Source organism: Oenanthe melanoleuca, chromosome 3 (genome assembly GCF_029582105.1).
Source record: "Oenanthe melanoleuca isolate GR-GAL-2019-014 chromosome 3, OMel1.0, whole genome shotgun sequence".
In the NCBI taxonomy this organism is placed as follows: domain Eukaryota; kingdom Metazoa; phylum Chordata; class Aves; order Passeriformes; family Muscicapidae; genus Oenanthe; species Oenanthe melanoleuca.
This window is the reverse complement of record NC_079336.1, coordinates 92,075,365-92,097,634: the sequence shown is the minus strand read 5'-3', so window position 1 is coordinate 92,097,634 and position 22,270 is coordinate 92,075,365. Positions and strand designations below refer to the sequence as shown.

At 39.5% G+C, this 22,270-nt stretch overlaps 1 protein-coding gene across 3 annotated transcripts in view; it reads right to left on the bottom strand.

The window, feature by feature from the left end:
• The window catches only part of DISP1 (dispatched RND transporter family member 1), an 84,350-nt gene that overhangs the window by 22,554 nt on the left and 39,526 nt on the right, over window positions 1-22,270 (bottom strand). For 2 of the 3 annotated variants that reach the window (XM_056488551.1, XM_056488553.1), the window contains exon 2: window positions 7,511-8,047. In XM_056488551.1, coding sequence (XP_056344526.1) covers window positions 7,511-8,047 — 537 coding nt within the window. Of the gene's footprint in view, window positions 1-7,510; window positions 8,048-15,183; window positions 15,639-22,270 lie in introns of those variants that run through there. The other variant, XM_056488552.1, reaches the window with a different exon arrangement.

Below are 22,270 nucleotides of genomic sequence, written 5' to 3'. Positions count from 1 at the left end.
CTCCTGTTCCAATATCTGTGAATTTAGTAATTTAGAATGCCATAACTTTTAAGTGATATAGAACAAATGTGTATTCAATACAACTAATATATTTAAAAGGATTTAATATGTAACTGCACAAAGAAGGCTCTTTAGCTTTTGCTAGTGCTAATGAAAACTTGTACACATATAATGCACATTATCTTCTGGATCTCCTGACATGAAATTTGTTTTGTATGCTCAGTAACAAACAAGCATAAAATTAAAATATTTACTGAACATTTAAAGTTTCCAGTATTGTAACTAAGACCCCAAAAAAGCACTCTAGGATTGAACAGACTATAAAACAGATTTAACATAATCAAAGCTGTTCAGCAAAATGTTTGAAAAAGTTCATCCATTTGACAGAACAAATGAAACTTCCTACAAACTGGAAATGTAACATAATTTTGAAGCAAGGTATCCCATTAGCACATTAGAAAATAAGGGAGAAGTGGCAGAAGTGATGCAAATAAGATTTTCAAGTCCAGTCCATAAATCTACTTATGATCTCACTAGAAAATAACCAAAATACACCCTAATTTGCAAATAATGAGGATAAAGCTCTCTGAAATATCATTAGGATTTCTACCTGTAACTTCCCTTACCTCCACTGATCTGCCAGTGGTACCATCTCTATTTTGCACTGATAGTCCAGGCTTTGCCCTTCTATTTGCATTTCTATTTTGAATTGATAGCAGAGACTAAGAGATGTCTCTATTCAGCAGAATCTCACTGCAATTTTTTGTGTATCAAAATCAATGCCAAATTGCTCAGGTACCCTCTGTATTTCCCTCTTGCACTGTGTTTGGGATTTTGTTTTGTTTTGCTGTTCAAGCACCACTGAACCAATTAAAAGCATGCACATCAATTACTATTCACTAGGAGATGAAGACAATACTGAAATATGGGAGAGGAAGAACAAGTGACTTTGGAAGGAGTTAGAGCCAGAGACAATGATAATAACTCATAAAGCTTTCTAAAGCTGATATTGATCATTCTGCACTTTCCCTCATCAGAAGGAAGGCTCAAAATTTTTAAGTAGAAATATCCAAATCTTTCAAAACCCATCTCTTAAAGAGTGATGAAAATCAGGTCACTGGCCATGCATAGTTTAGACTGTTGTTCTTTGTTGTCTGGTGTTGGCTTATTCACATCTGAACTTTACTACAACCCCCTACTAAATTAAAAGTACATGAAAACAACTATACACAGGCAAACCATTCCAACAAACTGACATAATTTTGGATGTTCTGGGTTTTTTCTAAGTGTACATAAATGCTCAGTTTTTAAAGTCATCTCAAACTGCACACCAATCAGTCCTTTCCCAGAACAAGCACAGCTGATGCTGGTTTTCCAGTCAATTTAGTACAAAAGAAAGGAGCCATGTTTTTTAAAGCTTCCCTCCCATTATCAGCTTTACATCTTCTAAAGACAGCAGTTCAAAGGCCCAGCAGATTGCTAGTTATGAGTGAGTTCTTCTGTTGCTCAGGGAAAGGTGAGGGATGCAGGGCACAGGAAATCCATCTTCAAGCACACACACGACCTGAATTCCCTAAGGAGCAGAACCTGCACAGCAAAATGCAGCCAGGCTGGTACTCAGCTGCACTTGGAACCTTCCAAGCACCACCTTCCTATTCAAAAATGCTTGAATCCAAACAACCTGAAGTCTTGACAAACACTAATGTTTAATTAGCACAATTTAAAAGCCTGCAAAAATCCCCTGGACAGCAGAGAATGAGAGGGTTTTTTAAACTGCACTTAATACTTTCTAATAATTTGGTCAGCCACCAAATTATAAATGGCATTTTGATTTGTATGCTGGTCTCTGTGTGTCAGCCCTTTGCTTTGAGCTCCAGAAAGTGCAGCAAGTTGTTTGCACAACCAACAATGCACAATATTTATCATGGGAAGAGTAAATGAATTAATAAAACCAGAATAAAACTCTTAAGGTATCACACTCAGAGATCATGCAAGGCTAAAATAAAAATGTGTGAAAATGAAGAAGCACAGCTCAAATTAGACAGACAGGAAAAATTTTTTCAAAGAAAGAAAAAGAACCAGTTCAGTTGGTCACAGGGAACCTACTTCTCCACATGTGCACTAGAGAGAATCCCACATTTGGACTCAGATGGATGCATGAGATGGCTTCATATTCCTTTTCTTTTTTCTCAACTACATCAAAATCCCAAGTATGCCATTGGGTTGTTAATGCTTCATAATAAGAAGAGGAGAACTCATATTTTGGCATAGAATAAATGCTTAAATGAGAATAGAGCCAGAATTTTTATTGTTTCAGGAACTCCTGATCTATAGCATGAACCAAAAGATTTGCAACACTCTGAACACAGAAAGGAATGATGGCAACAGCTTTTGCCCTTTAGTTGCAAAAGGTTGATTTCAGAAATCCTACTTCCAGAAATCTGACCTAAAGGTTTCTTCCTAAAGATTCCTATTTTTAATCTTCCTAGGGGAAGGCAGAAAGGCTCCTTTATTCATTTCTAAATAATTATATGTATTTTGTACAAAAGACATTAATATAGAATTCATATAAAAAAAGAAAATGAGAATATCCTTTAATGCATCAAATAAAGCAGAAGCTAACAACTTTCAAAACAGGATAGGTTATTAAAAAAGCTCTATGGAAAAATTTTTTGTGAACAGTTCATATTGCTGAAATGAGAATAACTTGAAAATATTTTATTCACATGTATACACAAAATCAGCTCTGCAAGCCACGCAGAATGTACTAGATAACAATTATCCTTTTCCTGGAATCAAGCAGGGAACTGTTTCATAACAAAGTCTTGTTATTAAGATTGGTATTTGGCAAACATTCCCTTGCTTTTTGAAAAAGCAGGAGATTTTTATTTTTTTCTGGTTCTAATCTTTAATAACTAGAAGGAAAAATCTAAAATGGGTAAGAGGCAGCTGTAATGTTCTATCCTCCCTTCACAGCTTTCTCATTTTTATAGAGCTTTGTGTTAAGGTATTAAATAAAGTGTAAGTATTCATGTGTATCTGCAGTACTGTTTGAACAGTGTGTGGCACAGAACTCTGAGACAGAGCAGAACCCAGAATCCCAGAACTGCCACATAAATCTGCAATGCCAAAACACTTCAAAAGAAGGTTTAAATCTAACTGAAAGCAAGATGTACAATAAGTCTGGATGCTTTACCAGTTTCCTGACGCTGTTTTCTGCCTTCTTTAGAATATAAATTGGTCTAGCAAGCAAAAATTTTGAATCTAGCCAGTTAAACTAACTAAGCTTTGGGAGCTAAAACCTCCAAAGTAGGCTGGTGGGCAGTGAGGAACAATTCTTAAATTTTAGCTAAATAAGAATTCTGTGGGTCTTTAAACAGATTTTATTTTCTGGTTCCAGCTTGAGATGATTGCATGATTGTGGAGAGTTCATCCCATACATCCTTTCAGCCTGTTTTTTTTTGTTTTTTTTAACCACAGATAATTCAGATGTTTTTCAGAACAGTTTTCCTTACTTGTCTGCTTTAGACAAAAGCACTAATAGTACAGTCTAAAAAAGTAAATAACAGTGGATGACACAAAGCAGGCTCACCCTGAGCCAAGAGTGCTTGTTTGAATTTATTGCTTTGATACTGCAGAAGTGCAAGCACTGGTAGTCTGGAGCATTTTCCTTAGCAGCAGCACCAGCAGTTTCTTCTCAGCTCCCTGACCTCTTCTGCCCCTAACTTTTGTCTCTGAGTCCACAGACCTAAGTCTTCTAAATGTTATCACCAGAGAGATTCCAGCAGAGCTGGCATCAAGGTTAACAAGTACACAGGTAGCTTTTAACTGGTGTTTTCCCACTAAAAACTTCCCATGGATGTCTGAGGGAAGCAATCCCATTTGGTAACAGAGATACCACCACTGTTACTCTATGTCTTCCACAAACCTGAGACAACTTCCTGAATGATCTCCTTCCTCTTCCACTCCTGTTTACATGCATACATTCCTATATGAATAAGAGGTTTTGAAAAATACCAAGAAAGATTGTAAGAGTTTTCTGGCTTCTTTAAAATGCTCTCTGAGAGAACTATGCAACTGTTCACTATTTATTTTATCCTCCTTTCATCCCACTAAGCATGCTACTGGGCTGCAGAGTTTTACTTTTCCCTAGGGACTCCTAACTCAGTGCTTCCAGTTGTTATGGATAATCTTCACACTTCTTCCACAGCCTCGCTTGGTTGGTTTTCCCCATTCTTACTCCACCCTGGTGAAGGTTGCTGATGACTACAGAAGCAAAGGGCAGCAAAGGAGGGGCAGTAACTTCGTATCTTCCAGTATGTCTAAGCCCCCAGGTTTCTTGAGATACATAACTGCAGTCCATCAAAAAGGGATACTTCAGCATGAGCTCTCCAAAGGAACAGGGCAGGGGAAAAAAAAAAAAAATCATCCAACAGTACTGAAAAGAATTAAATGTGCCATGCTTCTACACAGGTAAATTTAGAAAGCAAATCAAACCCCCAGACAACTACATTCTGTTATGGAGAGATGGCTAGAATTTGCCAGGAGTGTTCATGTAGTCAGGATATTATGGCCACTGAAAAAAAGAGGTATGAACATGTTTATATGAGCAACTTCTTTAATATGTGCACAAAATAACACACGAGACTTTACTCAAGATCTTGCAACCTCAGGAAAACATCTAAAAATCATCAGAATCATTACAGCCAAATGTTGACCTTTTTTACCTACTTTTGCAATAGAATTTTTTACCACAACAATGCTGCAAAACACCAACCACGAAAAATATTTTCTTTTATGCTATAGAACTTTTCCACCAACCTAAAAAAAATTAACAGTTGTCCAGACTCTCACGATACAGTGGATAGACGACATTTCCATGTAATTTAGTTAAACTTCAAAGCTGAACCCTCTACAAAATTCCAGATCAGCTAGCTTTAAGAGGACAGGACAAGTGTGGCATTATTTCAATCTGTCTTTACTCACTCCAATCTGCAATGATAGACCAGAGCCACATTCCTTTAATATTAGGTCACTGACAAATGTTAAGCCTTGGGCTTCAAAACCTGACAAAACCTGTTGTGCTGAAACAATTGGTTACCTGCCCAGAGCTGTAAGCATCAGTGATACAGTCTGCAAAGAGTGTTCACCCTCCTCTTATCTAATCATATATTTTCACCTTCTTGAAACTATAACAATATTTGAATGCATTTTTTTTAAATAGAAAGAAGCTAAATTAAGTGTAGTTTGACTACATATTGAATTTAACTAATGTATTGTATGAGAACCTGCATTTTAAATAATCCTGTTAAAACATACACATTTTATAAAGCTGGATGATTTCCAATGAACCTTGTAATAAAAATACCTGGAGAAGAAGCTGCTGTGAAGATTATAAGCTCAAACTGCAATAAAATTGAGAGTGTGAAACAATGATCACATTAAAATATCACACACCTAAATGTTACTCTTCTGTTTACAGGAAGTTACCTGAGCACATAAAAAATGAATACACATTTATCACCTCTCCTTTTTAGCAATGCCAAGTAGCTACAAATGAGGCAGTTTGCTTCTTCCTCAGTGCACATCCATCCACCTGCAGTGTTGGTGCAGTTGCTCCCAGTTTTTACCATTTCCCAACATGTCTACATGGAGAGTGGCCTCTCTGGGTGATAATTTCACAATGCAGTGAGAGACTATGGTATTTAGACACATCTTGTTGAGTATGGAGAGAGAAAAGAAGTCTTTGTTCCATGCTAAGTGATAGTCAGATCAGTACACACTGTACACACTTTCCATTAATGCAGCCATGGGCAGTTTAAGGAGTGAAAAGGCATGGAAGCAGTCCAGTAATCATTTGATAGGGATATGCAGGGTATGCTAACAGAGCTGACTAAATAAGTAGAGGTGCTTTAAAGGTGGGATTGCATCTTTGTTTTGACTGCTCACAGTAAGACAAACCATTTATCATAAATCATTATCCATAATTTCTGTACATTTTTGTAGAAGTGTATGGTACAGCAAGGAAGTGCAAGATGAAAAACCAGCATTTTGGCTCAAGAGCCCAATCAGAGCAGTTCAAACAGTTTTTGTGAAGCGTGACAGAAAACATTATTTTATCATATCCAGAAGAAATTTTCACTGTTTTTATTTCTGAACCAGAAACCCAGACTATGGATGGCATTTGTTCCCTTCCTCATGACTATGGAATAATACAGATGAAGTTTAACAGCCCTGCTGCACAAAGGGAAAAACAGTGAAATCAGTGCAACCATTCCAACAGTTTGAGAAGTATGACTGATCCTACAATAGTTCAACTTCCTGCATACCTTTGCATACAAAATTATACAACATCTTTGCTTGACATTTAAACAAGTATAGGATGGAAAAATCATCTCTGATTGTAAGCAGTTCTGACAACTATGATTTTTTTCCATTTGTAAGTGGAATAACTGGCAGGAGAAAGCTGATTTGTGCTCTGTATTATCATCTCTATTTTCATCTGCTTTTACCTTAGGAGAAAAAAGCTTTATTCACTCTGAGTTTTTCCACATTACATGTTTCTCCCAGTCTCATATTTTTAGGAGTTTAAAATTAGTTCATATATTTCATCAAGACAAAAATCATTGTAACTGACTGAGGAAACACTTACAGCTCCAAATTTTTTAATAACCTTGCAGATGTTGGAGAACAGGGACAAGGGTAATTTTGAATGCTCCCATGAAAATCCACCCCTTTTAGCCCAACTACAACTCAGAAAAAATAATAACCTTGCTTAAAAGCTTCAAGGTGTCTTCCTTCAATGGGGAATTTGGTTTTTAGAAACTGCCTTAGATTGACTGATTTTGCCCAGGACCAGGAGGCTGTAGAAGATTTTTCTTGTGTTTGTTGCCCCTTGAAGCCCTGGAACTCCAAAGCTAACAAATACAAAGAGGCAAGTTCTTACAAAATGGAGAACAGAAAGGACTAAAATGTGGAACAATCTCAAATTTCTCAATCTGAGCACAATTTTAAAGCTTTGCAGATAACCTACACTGGACAGACATGAGGGCAACCCACTGAACCAGCTGACCTGACAATGAAAGAACACCCTGTACATTTGAGAATAGAATTGTTCAAAGTATTTTCCAATGCATCTTCTTAAGAAAATATGTTTTGGACTATGCACACACACCAGATCTTTCAGTGTATTCTTAGCAATCTCTGTACTGGTTTGTTTTACACACTAGAGGTATATCCTGTGTCTTCTAAAAGAGCAAATGAGCTTCCAAACAATCCCCAAGAAAAAAGGAAAAAAAAAACCAGCCTTTTTTTTTTCTCCCAAGAAAGAATTAATTCACTTCAGGAATATTCATGGCACCCAGAAAAACAAATCTCCTGACTTGGTTCTGTAAGATCACTGGGAAAGATATGTGGTTCACCTTCCTTTCAGATCCTCTACTTTTGTACAAAAACAAAATAGTTCTGAGAAAGATTACTCATCACCTAAGAAATAATGCAACCTGCTTACCTTATCCTGGCTATGTGCTGCTGCACAGGCTGATGCTGGAAATGGTCAGGCCACTGATGGTGAAGGCAGAAGGATGGGGAGGGCTGAAGACAGCAGGCAGGCTGATAGATAGGGCTGTGTTTTTGGCAAATAGAGGCTGAGTACTCAGTGTGTGGCTGCATGCAGCACGAGGTCATAGGAGAGGGTGCTGAGCTGCCAACCACTGAATGACATTCTTGCTTGCTGTTATGGCTACTTAAGGAATGGTGGTATGGACAAGGATGGCAGCATTGGGACAACATCTGCTGAGTTCTTTGGTTGTCTAAAGGCAGAAAGGATGGTTTGATTGTACCATTTAGTTGCAGGCAGCCATTTGGACTTGGTTTTGCTCTTGGTGCTTCCTTGGATGGGAGTTGCTGGACCGTGATGTCTCCATCACTTGCTGCAACACCCCCTGGGCCAGCAGCACTTGACAAGATGCTGCCATTGCTCAGGACCACAGAGTCACTGGTGTTGCTCATAGCCATGCTCCAAGTTCTCAGTGGACACTTGATGTTCCTGAAGAAACAAATAAAGCATAGATTAGAGAGCTGCAGTGTTTTCAGGTGCTCAAAATAACGTTAGATTAATGTGAGTAAAACTCTGCTCTGAGCTTCACCTTTCACAACACAGTGAAACAGAAAGGAGTCATGCACACTGCCAGGAATGTTTCAGTGTACTTAAATTTGTTCAACAAAATGTTAAGAGTAAAGTGATGCCAATTTTCAGTGATTAAACCAGACTATAAGTCAAATGAATAGAGATTTGTCAGTGTCTGTGTCACAGCTAACAATTAATGGTTGACATGCACAGAGCAAGATCATTGTGCACAGAACTAAGCTATAGCCACTATTATAAAAACAGATTTTGGTATAAACAGTGTCACCATCCACACTTTGCACTGCAATTTACCTGTGTGCTTTGAAAACCTGCAGGAGACAAGCCCACACAATAGAAATTATTTAATAACTAATAATGTGCTGGTTACAGTAATCTCCTTTCCAGTTTCCATTAAAAATGAGGCATATTCATGTTTATATAGAAATTCTGAAATGCCTTATTTGAATAAATCAAGCCATTTAAGCAGACATATCAAATTTTCTGAATAGCAGACTAGGTCTTTAGCAGAAGCTCAAAATGAACTGTTATGAATACTGAAAAGATACAATACAACCACATGTTTTTCCCAAGTTGACAAAAAAATAATCCCAGGATTGAATTACTGCTGATTGAGAAGTTCTTGCTTCTTAGTGACATGTATTCTAAAGGCAGTACATAACATACCATGCTGTAAACAAAGGATATTAAAATATTTTCTCCTAAGGTTTTTCAAACAATATGTAGGTAAATGAGCACTATTAACATTGTAGAAGTGACCACAGCTCCAGATCAAAACTTGTGTGGGATGCTCACAGCAACCAATTTTTCCCATCTTAACTATAACTTTGTTTTAATAAGATTAAAAGTTAAGTTGGCAATCATTATTTTGATAAATAACACAAAGGGTCAAACACCACACTCAGTCAAGAGTTTGCTACCCAATTTACATGGGCCTGGGGGAGAGAGGAGGAGAAAGAGGAACAAAAACACTAATTATGTACTACTTAGAAGAATAAATCAACACTTGTTGAAAAAACAGAATCAGTTAACTACAACTGCTTTGACTTCTTAACACCAAATTTATTTAACAGCATTGCAAGTCCAAATTGCAAGGCTTGCATTAAAGACACTGAACTTTGCAGAGAGGCACAACACACATAGATTAGGGCAGACAAACAGGGAAGTTTCTAACTCATTTTCTTCCCTGATGCCTTTGCTGAGTGCTCAGAGAGCTAAGCCTGCCCAGCCAGCTGAGCTATTTAATTGCCTGAATGCTAATTCTGAGCAGAAAGTGCTTTGCTGACTGGAATGCTTCCCCTGGCAGCCCCCTGCGTAGCATCTTCCTGAGACAGAGCTAAATCCTCCACTTCTGAAACAAAAATTAATCCTCAGCTATTTGTTCTAGATCATGTGCAGAGCCAGATGCCCTGGGAAATCATTTTCATTTAGATAACCAACTGCTCAGAACAGGAGAATATGCTGCTTGACAAGCAAATTTTTCCAGCCTTCAATTCCACACATTCCTGCTGGGTACCCCCTCCCCTGGCCCAGGCAAGTCAAGCCCAAGAAGGACTTTCTGCTAAGCACAGAGAGCAAATTCAAGGGGCTGGCTAAACTTCAGTTTGGTCTGAAGAGACACATTAGTTATGTGAAATTCCACTGTGTTTCAGCAGTCTGGTTTTCTCTTGTACTGCAGGCAACATCAAACTTCAGTGGACATGGTGAGAGCTGGACATAGAGGCAGAGAAAGCTCCTCTCCAGGTGTCTGGCAGCATTTTAGGAATTTCAGGCTGCATATTTTTACACTCACTCACATAAGAGACAGGCTGCAGAGTGATGCTGTTCCATTTGTTTCTAAGTTAGTTGGACCCATCCATATTATCACTTGAATCTGCTGTACACTGCTGGAATTACTGTCTACTGTAATAACTGAATACAAAGGACTGCAAACAGAGAGACTGCAAATAACTGATATTTCAGGAAGACAGACACATATCCTTTTGCTTTAAACCCAGGACACTCACAACATTAATTTTTAGCAGCTGTTTTCAATCATTTCATGAAGGAAAGCACACATCCCTGTGCCAGGCACACCCATGCCAAACAGAGATGCCCAAACTCGTGCCCACAGCAGCTGGGCAATCCCAGCAGACACACGGGCTTGGCCCTTCAGTGTATCTGTGCCCCTTGAGATCACTGACACAGGAGTTGTAACTTTTGTCCAGACAGCTCAGCAGCCTCCATTTAACATGACAGAAGATAAATGCTTTATTTACACAGAGACAGTATTTACCTGTGCATCTTTTGTTCAGAAACGTTTTAGAACTACTAAATTTGAAGAAAAGATCATCAGTACCACAACATGTAATTCTGCCTTGTTCTCATGTTGAACAATTCATGAACCATTTCAAACATGAAAATTTTAACAGATAGAGCCAATTCTTTCTTTTTTCCTAAGCCTTGAGGAACTCTTGAGTTCTGTCCATTTTTATGGAATCTTTTAGAGAGGCAGTGGAAGCACCTGCTTGCCTTGAAATTCTTTCAATGACACTTCAAAGCAAGACTACTTTTCATGCTAAGGTAGCCATCTGATTAAATATTTTATTCAGTCACAGCTAAGAAGAACTGGGACTCAAACCAATTCTCTGTAATATGAGCTGGGCTGTACATTTTCATTTAGTTTGGTAACTTTTCTATTTTGAGTCACTGAATTTGACCAGGCCAATGTCATCTGAGTTTTGTTTCACTCGTGTTTGAGGGGATTAAGAATTCTGTACTATGGTACTTCATTTGTGTCCCTCTCTGCAGAAGTGACTGTAAATCCACTGACAGCAAGACTTTACCTGCAGATGTCACATTGAAACTCCTGACTGCATTTTGTCTCTGCCATAACTGCAGTGACTGGGAACTTAGAGAGATGTAACAATGGCCCAATGAAACAGCTGAGAGTCTTTTCTTTAGAGGATGAATAAATAAGCCAATTTAGATGTGACAAGTAAAAGCATAGTAAGATTTTTAATATGACACGGGCATGGGAAATCTAAAAACATGCTGATCATGAAAAAAAAATCTAAACATAAGAATCTTTGAAAATTCAGTCTTTGAGAATTCTGAGTTCTTTCAATGTTGAAGTTTATTTTTGCTGCACTCCTCAGACTGCTTTAGGATCTGCACTCTCCAGCAGAGTGGGGTTTCAGACTTATGAAAATGTACACCTGAAAGCTTTGATGCATTGGACAGGTATTATGAATAATGAGGTTGTAGAAAATACAGGTTCAATGCAGGCAGCCCTACTTAATAGAAGATTGATACCATTAGAAAAAGAGCTAATCTACCTCTCTAATATATCCCACGTCTCTAACTGGACACAAAGTATTTTAAATGTGATCATCTCATTAGAAATTATGCCAGCTGGACTGCTAAGGGAAGAAAACCAGAATTGTCTTTCATTACTGCACTCTTGATAGCAGTAACTCCTCAGAAAGGACTTTAGCCATGCAGTTCAAAACAACTCCTGAAAGATTATCATATCTGGAATGTACCATGGTCTGCAGTGGTGATATTCCTTCATGACAGTTTTATGGAGTAATCCATCTACTATTTGTGGAGCTAACAGTGAGCACAGCTCACCCAGCATACAGCTGCCATCTGCACTGCAAGCCCTTCAGGAAATAAAGTAATACTGTGCCACACAAACATTGTGGGATTTGGTGCTCCCCAGCTAGCTTGTTCTTTTAAAACTTGGATTAAGTTCACCTGTTCCTTTGACTGCAACTGAAAGAATTTTCCCTTGATTTCAGTTTCTTAAAAAGAAAAAAAAAAACAACAAAAAACCCCCAACCAGACTTAAAAAAACATTGGTTCAACAAATCCCATCTGGACTTATAATGCCTGCAATTGGGAATGACAGAAGTGCAAATCCAAGAGGGAATGACGTAGTGGAAATTTAGTATAACTTAATATATTGGTACAGATAATTTATAGATTTTTAGAAGACAAGAGAGAACAGCCAAGTGTTGAGGGTTGTTTTAACCATATAAGAAAAAAAATACCCCAAATCGGTAACTTGTACAAAAGCAAAATGAAACTGTTTTAAGAGTTTAGATTTTTCATTTAAGGTAGAACAAAATTCAAATTTCATTTCAGAGTTATCTAAAGCTTTTCAGCTGTACTCAGCATTGCACCACTCAGCCAGCTGAACCAGCCCAGGCTTTATGGACTTTGCAGACTTGTCAGCTACAAAACATCATAGTTCTGAGATGAACACAATGTCTAAAGTAACAAAAACATCTTTTCATGTTAAAATTCATCTAAACCAGCTGGATTCTAGAAGCAGTGCATTTCTGAAAAAAACAACACTTAGCTACCTGGTAAGGCTCCTTCCAGATGAAATACAGTAATGGCCTTGCAGTCCTTTAAAATGCTGAAGTTTTCCAACGTGGCCAGTAGTCTCACAGTCTGTAAACTCAGTTAAATCCTCTCCAGACTCTGTCTGCTGTGCCAACCAGTGCACAGCCACTCTAAAAGAGGGCTTGCTCCTCCTTCACATTACCAGAATTCTTTGTATCTTTGCTTTTTCTCAGTGCTCAGAGAAGTAACAGGTGGTGCCTGGTGTTTGATACTGGGTTTCATGGGAGATGTCTACTTATCTATCACTGCAATGGTCTTTAGCAAGTCAAACTCTTTTTCATGTTTTATGGTTGTTGATCTTCATTTTGGCTCTCAGCTAGACATTTTTCAAATTCTCCACCTCTTACTCCAATGCTATCATATGTGGTGCTTGGTTTCTCTCAATACCTCGATTCTTGCTTTTCCATTTCAGCTGTTAACCCCTACCTCTTCCCTGAAAAGCTTTCTCTGTACAAAATACAGGCACTTCCCAGAACAAGCCATCCCTGTACTTTCCTTTTTTCCCCCCTCAGGTATTTAAAGGATATTAAATGTACACATTTCAGCTTCAGGAAGTCTCAAATTCTTATTTCATCAACAAGCAGGTTTACCTGATATCTTTATTAATGCAGCCATTTCACTTTGAGAACTGGTACAACACAGCTCCTATTTTTGAGAAATGCCATTATGAGTTTGTTTTCTGCAGTCTATAAATACCCATTTTACCAACTAATGTCACCCTATTAACAAAGCAGATTTTTAGCAATCTAAGTCCTTGTTCCACAAGGCAGGAGTTAACAGACAAGGTTTGCAGAGGGGAAGTTTCCCCTCCTCCAAGTGTTGTGAGAGCCAGCTGTCCCTGCCACCCCTCTGGACAGCCTGCTGGGCTGTGAAGCTGTCCTGTCCTGAACCTGAGACTCCATGAGTTCATTTCCTATGTCGCAGGCTGCCTGGGGAACTGCAATTCCTGTGACAGGGAGTTTCCAGATGTCACTGTGCCAGCACCACAGCTCACGTACAGATGGGCACAGCCAACCAGCGCTGCCAAGCTGGCACGAGAATGGATCCACCAGCAACAGCTGTGGGGTGAGGGAGCTGGGAAAGACTGCAAAGGGTGGGAAAACCAGGATTCTTCAGACCTTCAGAAACAGATTTTGCGTTGCTTTTAAGCTAAAGTTACTTCTCCTGGCATAGAGAGAGCAAAACAACAGCAGACCATTTCCAGAAATCATTTGCAGGGCTTTGACTACAGAAATTGATGGTAGTGTTTTAACTACAAAGTATTTTCAAAGTCAAAATTTACAATAGATATAATTAGACAGTATATAGAAGCAACAACAAAGAGCTCTGAATTCTATTCCAGAAGTTTTGTATGATTCTAAAGTTTAAATTTTTTAAAAAGAGGGGAAAAAAGCATATCTATGGAGACAAAATGGGGAAAAAAATGTACTAAAGTCCGAAAAAGCTGCAAATACTCTGAGCTTTGGAATAAGATACAGCTACAAGCAGAAATTATTGGAACCACACTACTTCAAGAAAAAATGTGCATAGCTCTGGAAAGCAGGTGTGTATCTCAGCACAGTTTAAGAGCCCAGAAAGTTGTTAAAAAAACCCAAACACTGCTTACAACTGCCACACTGTCATCGCACTAAATCTTGTTTACACAACTTACTGACTTTCCATTACCATATGAAAGACTTTAACGTTTTTTTAATTGCAAATATTCTATTCCAAAATAGCTCTAATCCTGCTTACACAGAGTGGGGATAAAACAAAATATGTCTCTTTCTGGCTGTAAAAAGAGTTACTTGCATTGAAAGTTCCACAGGTTTTTACTTCATCATGCTGTGGGATTAAAATAGAAATTATTACAGCTGTAAATGGACACAAAAAAAACACTCTTTAAGATATGGCCCCAGCTATGTCTACCATCATCCTGGCTATATTGATGTTATGTAAGAGGTTAAGAAACCTCTCCACCATCTGCTTAGAATTAGACTTTCTATTTTCTGTCCAAATTTGAAGGCTATGTTTGAACACAGTAACAAGACTTGTTACTGATTTTAGCATTTTTCTTCCTATTTCAACAGAAGCACTAACATAATGTCCTTCTACACTACATTAAAGAAGGCAAAGACTCAGTGAGAACGTCAGGCAGGTACACACTGGCAGTCACACCTATTTGATAAACACACAGCATTCTTTGCATTTGGCTACAGAAAACACAGCAAAGCACTTTTACGCTATCGGTCCGGCAATAATTTTCTTCGAAAGTGAAACATGCGAGTTGTTTTTTGTTGGGTTTTTTTCCCCCCCGCTTCATTTCCCAAGCGTGAACGGGTTTAAAGTCTCCCATTTGCTGAGCCGTGCTGTGAAGGTCAAACGATAAACCTCGTACAGCACTTTTATCACAGCACATCTGCCCAAAGAGCATCTCGACTCGGGGGACGGGGGTTTGCTTTCTCACCAGCCTCTTCAGCGCTGCCAGGCTCCTGAGCTATGCTCTCCGGCATTTCTACGCAGCCGAAAAGTCTCTCACAACCCCAGGAGCCCACTTGCATTACAAAGTAGCGTTACAGCGTAAATAAACGCACTGAGTTAAACCTCTATCCCAAAGCACGGCCGGGTCCGAAGCGACCCAGCGGTACGCAGCTCTCGCCACTCACCAGCCGCAAACCGGGGCAGATGGGCAGGAAACGGGGTCTCGATCCAGGTATCCCGACTCCGGGCAGGGAGGGGTCACAGCCCGCTCCCGATCCAGGTATCCCGGCTCCGGGCAGAGAGGAGGGAGGCAGCCCGCTCCCGATCCAGGTATCCCGGCTCCGGGCAGAGAGGAGGGAGGCAGCCCGCTCCCGATCCAGGTATCCCGGCTCCGGGCAGAGAGGAGGGAGGCAGCCCGCTCCCGCTCCAGGTATCCCGGCTCCGGGCAGAGAGGAGGGAGGCAGCCCGCTCCCGATCCAGGTATCCCGGCTCCGGACAGGGAGGGGTCACAGCCCGCTCCCGCTCCAGGTATCCCGGCTCCGGGCAGAGAGGAGGGAGGCAGCCCGCTCCCGCTCCAGGTATCCCGGCTCCGCGCCGCTCTCCGCGCTCCCCGCTCGCCCAGCGCCGGCCCCGAGCGGGGCGCGCCGGGAGCCGCGGCCGCCCCTCCCCTCCCCGCCGCAGGTCCGGGCTCCGGCGGCTCCTCCCCGCTCCCGCTGCCGCTCCGGCTGCTGCCCGTGCGGCGGGAGCCCCGGGCCGCTCCCCGCCCTCGCTCCCAGCCCCTCGGAGCGGGCGCGGGGCTGCAGCTTCACCTGCCCCGGGCTCCGCGCCAGCCTTCCCACCTGCGGAGCACAGCGGCATCACCCTGGCACCGGCCGCTGCAAAGGGAAAAAGCGAGCCAAGGCGCAGACCCAAAACCGCTCCGGGGCTCATTCGGAGCGCTTTTCACACTCGCTTCAGCCCTCATTAGCTGCTGGCAAGGGCTTGTCCCTCAGCACCAAGATCTTACTTCATCCTTCGGTTGTCAGGCATTTCTTACAAAATATTGGTGTGTGGCTACAAATCTCCAACAGGTCTCCAGCAACGCAATACCTGCTGGAATTTAAGGGCTTGTACCCCACCAGATTTTACGATATTTGTACCTAAAATACCTAAAAAAGCTTCTTCCACACAGGAGTACTTGCAGACCTGGCATTTCACCTCCACATACATCTCAGAAAAATTTTTATAAGACTTTATAAATACAAACATAATTATTACAGACCATTAATGCAAAAAGCAGAAAATTTCATGATTCAGAACTCAAAACGAAAAAATAAAGATTACCAAAGCCTGGAGATATTTGAACCCTCAATTCTAGGTATTAAAGTGGGGAACAGCTCACTTAGCTGAGCTGTTCTATGAGGAACTTAAAACCCTGCCAGAGGAAGTGCTATAAAGGGTCTCAATCTGCAGTACACCAGGATATTATGTTCAAACTAACTACTAAAGCCCTTATGCTCACAAGCCTTGTGTTTTGAGAGCTGGCTCCCAGTTTTTCCTCAGCTCTGGGTATCTTAAACACAAACCTCTGAAGTGGCATCTTCCTTGGTTCTTCTTGTGAATCAGTCCCTGATCAAAGTGCATCACAATTCACAGGCATCTGACTGGCTTTTAGAAGTGCTCTCCTTACTCTCTATTGAAATACAGGAGCTCTGATTTCAGGGTCAAGTTGAACTGGTTGGAGCAAAAGGAATTTCTCATCTATAAACACCTTTACTCTCTGTAGAGCAAAAGATTTAACCAAAGGAAACACTGAGGTTCAATTTCCCTTAGTGTGACCTTGGAATTATGCATTCCCATTGTGATAAAAGCTTTTACACAAAGCAGTTCTTCCTGCTAATTGGATCTGGTCTTTAACAGGTGGTGAGAAACTGCTGCTTTCCCCACTTCTAAGGGGAAAGGTATTTTTTAAACCTGTCTCCTTGACTTTTTCACTGAGCTTCAACTGGGAAATTTCACTGGCATCAACTGCTGTCTCCACCTCCTCCACACCATCAGCATCCTATCTAGAACATCATTTTTCTATCTTTAATGGATTCTCTTACAGAAAACTTGCTTTCTACCCAAGGTGGAACCATTCAGCGTTAATGATCTAGGACAGTTTGTATGTAAGAAATGTATTTTCCTCATATGTATTTATTGAGCAAAACAGCACTACTACAAAGCAGGCAACTTTCAGCCATTCTTCAAAATGAAAGTAGGACTGCAATACAGTATTCACTTTCTGAATATCTGAAACATATCATATAGCCTGCAAGCACCAGAAGAATAGTCTCAAAGTTACTTTTACAAAGTCATATGACTCTACGTATTTTTGAAAAACATACCTACTAATAAAAGTACTTCTGAAATGTGTAAATATTACTGTGTATCAGTTCACAGCAGATACTGTGTCCCTTGCATTTGCTAACCACCTCAAAGAAGAGACAAGAGACATAATACTTGTTCACTACTTTTAGATCTCAGAGGAAAACTACTATAAAAATCTAAAGAATTACAGTCTACTAAAACTCTTAGATTATATGTACTGCAGAAAATGCTGTTTCTTAGCACATAAATTTAATGCAGATACTTTGTTTCCAAGGATGACACTAAAAAAATGTGTAATGTATCACAATGTTCAGAAATACACTTAATAAAAGTATTTGCCCAAATGGGATTTAAATAGCGTATCATATATTTGAATCACAGCTTTGTAACAGATTATTGCCCAGCATCTCAAAATCAAACTCAACACTGAGTGCTGAGAAACCTTTTCCCTACACTACACCTAGGCCCTGAAGAGCTTTGGTTTCCCTGAGTCCCCCCAGCACATTCCTGGTTTAACATCATCTTCTGCATCACTCCTAATGTTGCTGCATATCCCACCATTCATCTCCAGCAATAGCAGACAAATGCTGACTTCTTTATTTGCAAGTGATTAAAAATACAACTGAGCCCTACAGCATATGGAACGCAGGCTCAGGAAAACCAGGGAAGGTGAAAAAGGATGGAGGAACTTAGAGTGATTCAAGGCAGACCAGGAATGTCAGATTTGATCTGTGGAAGCTTGGAGAGGATAAACGAGTAACACTCTGCCCTATTCACTGCCTGGAAATGCATCTATGCAGAGAATCTGGAGGACATCTGCACTACTAATTTAGCCTTGGTTTAATTCAAAATGATCCTTAATGCATCAGGAAGTTCTGTCTACCTATGGATCTACCAATACATTTTACAAGTACTTTGATTGTTAAGTCAAAGAAAAATTCTTATCATAAGAGATGCTTTCTCTATTTTCCTATCACAAGTCGTGGTTTTTTAAATTGAGATTTCAAAATAACATTTTCACAGCATACTTCATGAATAAAATCAAGTAGTAGTAAATGGATTAATACAGTTCCCAGATTTCTGTATACAATACTTAAGAAAAAGGTATGAAGATAACTGTAGTAGAGACTCAAATGAGCTGCAGTCTGTGTAAGAAAATGAACCTAAGAAACTGAAGCTTACATTTACAAAGTAGGACTGACAGAGTGCTGTAATGCAAGAAGTTTGACCATTCTCTCTCTTCAAACAAGACACAAAGAGCAATCCTTTCATAGCCTCTCCCAAACTGAAGTCATCAGGCAATGCCATTGAGTGCCAGCCAATTCTTTCAGCTGCCACCCTTCCAGCACAGGAGGTGCAGCTACACCTTGTGCCTTTTCCTGGCTGGATGCCTTCACCTGCCTCTCTGAGCTCAGTAGGACACTAATCACAGGTTCTTCTTCACAGTGTCACTCTTCCAAAGAGGGATCCAGAAGAAACTGAAAGACTTTGAGCACTGAATAAGAGAGTTGGTGGAACTCTTGGGTGTTCTGGAGACATGGGTGATGAAGGACTAAGCAAGTGCTCGGGGAAAAAAGTGCAGAGGCTTCCAAAATCCTTGAAAATCAGACAGAAGACACAAGAGGTGCTTTAGAAATTCTGATGAATTGCTAATGAACTGGGGAGAATAAGGGAATAGGGAATAAAAGAGCCAATTAGAGGTTAAAATGACAAAATGAGTTCTGCACGTGGCACATGTACTCTGCACATATTTTATTGCAGCTACATTGAATTTTTATTACAATTCCTATCCACCTACAGAATTTCCTGGCTGGTGTTTTTTTTCCTTGGATGCAAAAGTCTCTGTTGCCTTTATGCCATAGCACAGTACTTGCAGTAGGCAATTTACCAAATGCCTTTTAAAATAAACAACGTAGCAGGAAAAATATGGTAGGAACCAACCATTCATTTACTACCTTTCATACTAAAGTGTATTTTTGTGCAACACTTGAGGTAATACTAAGCTAGCAGCACCTACTTGAATTATTCAGAGGCACACAGGGCACAGACCAGAAAACTTCCAGTTTCTAGGTACTGAGGAAGTTAACTGGGCTGAGTCAGCTTGATCCAGCAAAGATTACAAGGTCTAGACTGCCACTGATCCTCACATCTGACAACCTGCAGAGAGGTCCAAGAGCCTACATGGTGTCCCCAAGTGTTCTTGAGTCCAGAAATATGAGACAAAGACACAAAGGGATTTATCTGAGGCTGCAGCCATGCAAATGTGAGCTGTCTGCTCCTAAGCATAAACTGCACCCGAAAAGAGAATGGCTGTGTCCATAAGGAAATGAAGTTGGAAACTCTCAAAATTCATCTCTGAACACTAGAGTTAATTTATAGCCTCTGTTACCCACCCAGAGATGAAAGAAAATATTGCAAAATATAAAAACAAAAGCAGCCAGCAATGAAAATCTGGCACTTCAATCTGCAGGTTTATTTATTTGAGATACAGGATGAAGAAAAGGAAGTGATTAAAATTCAAGGTATTAAAATGTGCATCCTCTTACACTGGTACTCTTCTATACACTTTTTTTCTTCTCCTTGAAGTGTCAAAGAGACAGACTTTCCTATAAATATAGGTTGTACTATAAGCAAAACTGATTCAATATCATCATATAGCTATGGCAGAAGCCTTAAGCAGAGTCCTCCAATTACAGACTGCTGCCTCCACAAAGATTAAATATTGCCTGATCAATAGAGGACATGAAGTAAATTGACTGTCCTTCTCCAGCTTCCACTCACCCAGACTTTATCACAAAATATTTCATAATTGATAGCCTGGAGAAAGCCTGAGAATTGAGTGAGTTTGCAGGCTGAGAAATCTTTAAACCTTGCAAAGCAGTCTTTCTCCAGCACTTGTGACAAGAGAAAAGTTAAGACATGCTCACTGCTCAAGCTCTATTCATTGTGGTTGTTTTTGGGCTTTGGTTTATTTGTTTGTTTTGGTTGTTTGGGTTTAAGACATGCAAAGGACATCTGGCTTGGATTTGGAAAATTTAAACTCCACACACTACATTCAATAAACCAGATCCCAACACATTCTTTTTAATATGCTGGAAAGTGGACATTTAAGGCCACATCAGCTTAAATAACACTGAAAGTCAGAGTACAGAAATAAATTTCTGGGGGCAAAGAGGGTCTTTCATTGTCCATGAAGTGCCTAGAACAATACCCTCTCAGTCCCTAGAGTACTGAAAAAGTTAGTTCACTGTGAATCTGCAAACAAATACTGCCTGATTTGAAACTATTTCCTTTATTGATTTTTTTGTCCTTTATTGATTTTTTAAAAAAGCTCTCAAAGTATGATAATGACATTTTACAGCCTTGCCTCTTCCCCCAACTGAAACAAGTCACCGGCAGCATTTCCCTAACTTTTTTTTTTTCATTGAAATCCTGAGATTTTAAATGTGAAGGCTGAGTTTTACGACATATAAGACTACCTTGTCTGATCTACTTACAGACATAAATACTAATACAAATGTAATGACTTTTTTGGTGGAGATCTAACAGACATAAACCTTTTATTTTCCATGTTTCCAAACCACATACACTCTGAATTGAAATGCATATCTGAGACTCCACAGTAACTCAAGTTCCACATCACACAAAAGCCTTGAAGGGCTATTAAGTTTTAAAATTCCCAACACTGGATGAAATTATTTACATTACTAAAATAAAACTGAAAGCAGTGTATTAATCATGAAAAACAGAAGAAAACATTAGTTTTAATACTCTGCTAAAAAGCTTTAATATGTAAAGTTTATAAGACAGTTTTATTAGCATCTCAAATAGTTTTCAGATACTAATATGAAGAAAACTTGTTAAAAAACCAAATAAATCTGGAAGCAGAATTGAATTGCTGTACTTCTGATTTATCTACAGCTTACAATGTTTTGAAGGAATTTTTAATAGCTTGTCTTCAGCTGTCAAAGTTTCATTCTCTAAACAGAGTGCTCCAATAATAAGTTACATTAAAATGCAGCTGCATAAACATGTTTACACACAGTTATATTTTCCCATTCACATTCCTTTCTCACAGGTGTACCTTTTCCACTATGAAGTAACTAAACTTAGGCATATCTTATGTAAGTGCACATATGTATAATGTCACTTGTAAAATAGTCCAGACTGACCAGGGGGAAAAACTAACAGAATGCTTTATCTGAACATAAAATAAACAAGTGACATAAAAAGCAGTAATTCTACCACTTGTACAACACCAGCACCTAAATTACAACCACCAGCCTGATGGCAGTGAAAGCAAGTATTGCAGTGTGATTTTTTTTTTTCCCCATGACAGGAGCAATGTATTTTACTAATACTGTTTTAATAACCACCACATTAACTTGTCTGTAATCAAAGAAGTAACAAAGAACTGCATTTCTCCAATCTTTTGGAGAAATTCATAAAGCAAAAGTCTAGAAACCACAAATACGACTATTTCCATTTCAGTTAGGGAAGCAAAGAAAAGTCACGTTTTTCAGATTCATATTCTTAGTTCAGGAAACAGCAAACTCTTGCAATGTATGGGATTCTTTCAAAAGATATCAATTATTTTTAAGACATGACAACTGCTTTGAACTAAATTTAGGGAAACTAAAAACGTAACATCCGTGCTTATTGCAGCTTCCTAAGTCTTGCCATATAATGCTTATACAATATTAACAGCAGTGTGCCAAATAAACTTTTATATTACAGATATCAGAAAACTCTTTATTTTGCTCTTCATTCACTTACAGAGCTAAGTAAAATGTTCTTGCTATTCATTTAAGAGTAAACTAGGTAATGATGGCAATTCCAAAACATTTCTTCTACCTATTGCAGGTTCAATTTTCAGCCTAGCCTAGCTCCTTTGGTTTAGGAAAACTAACAGGAGAGAAAATC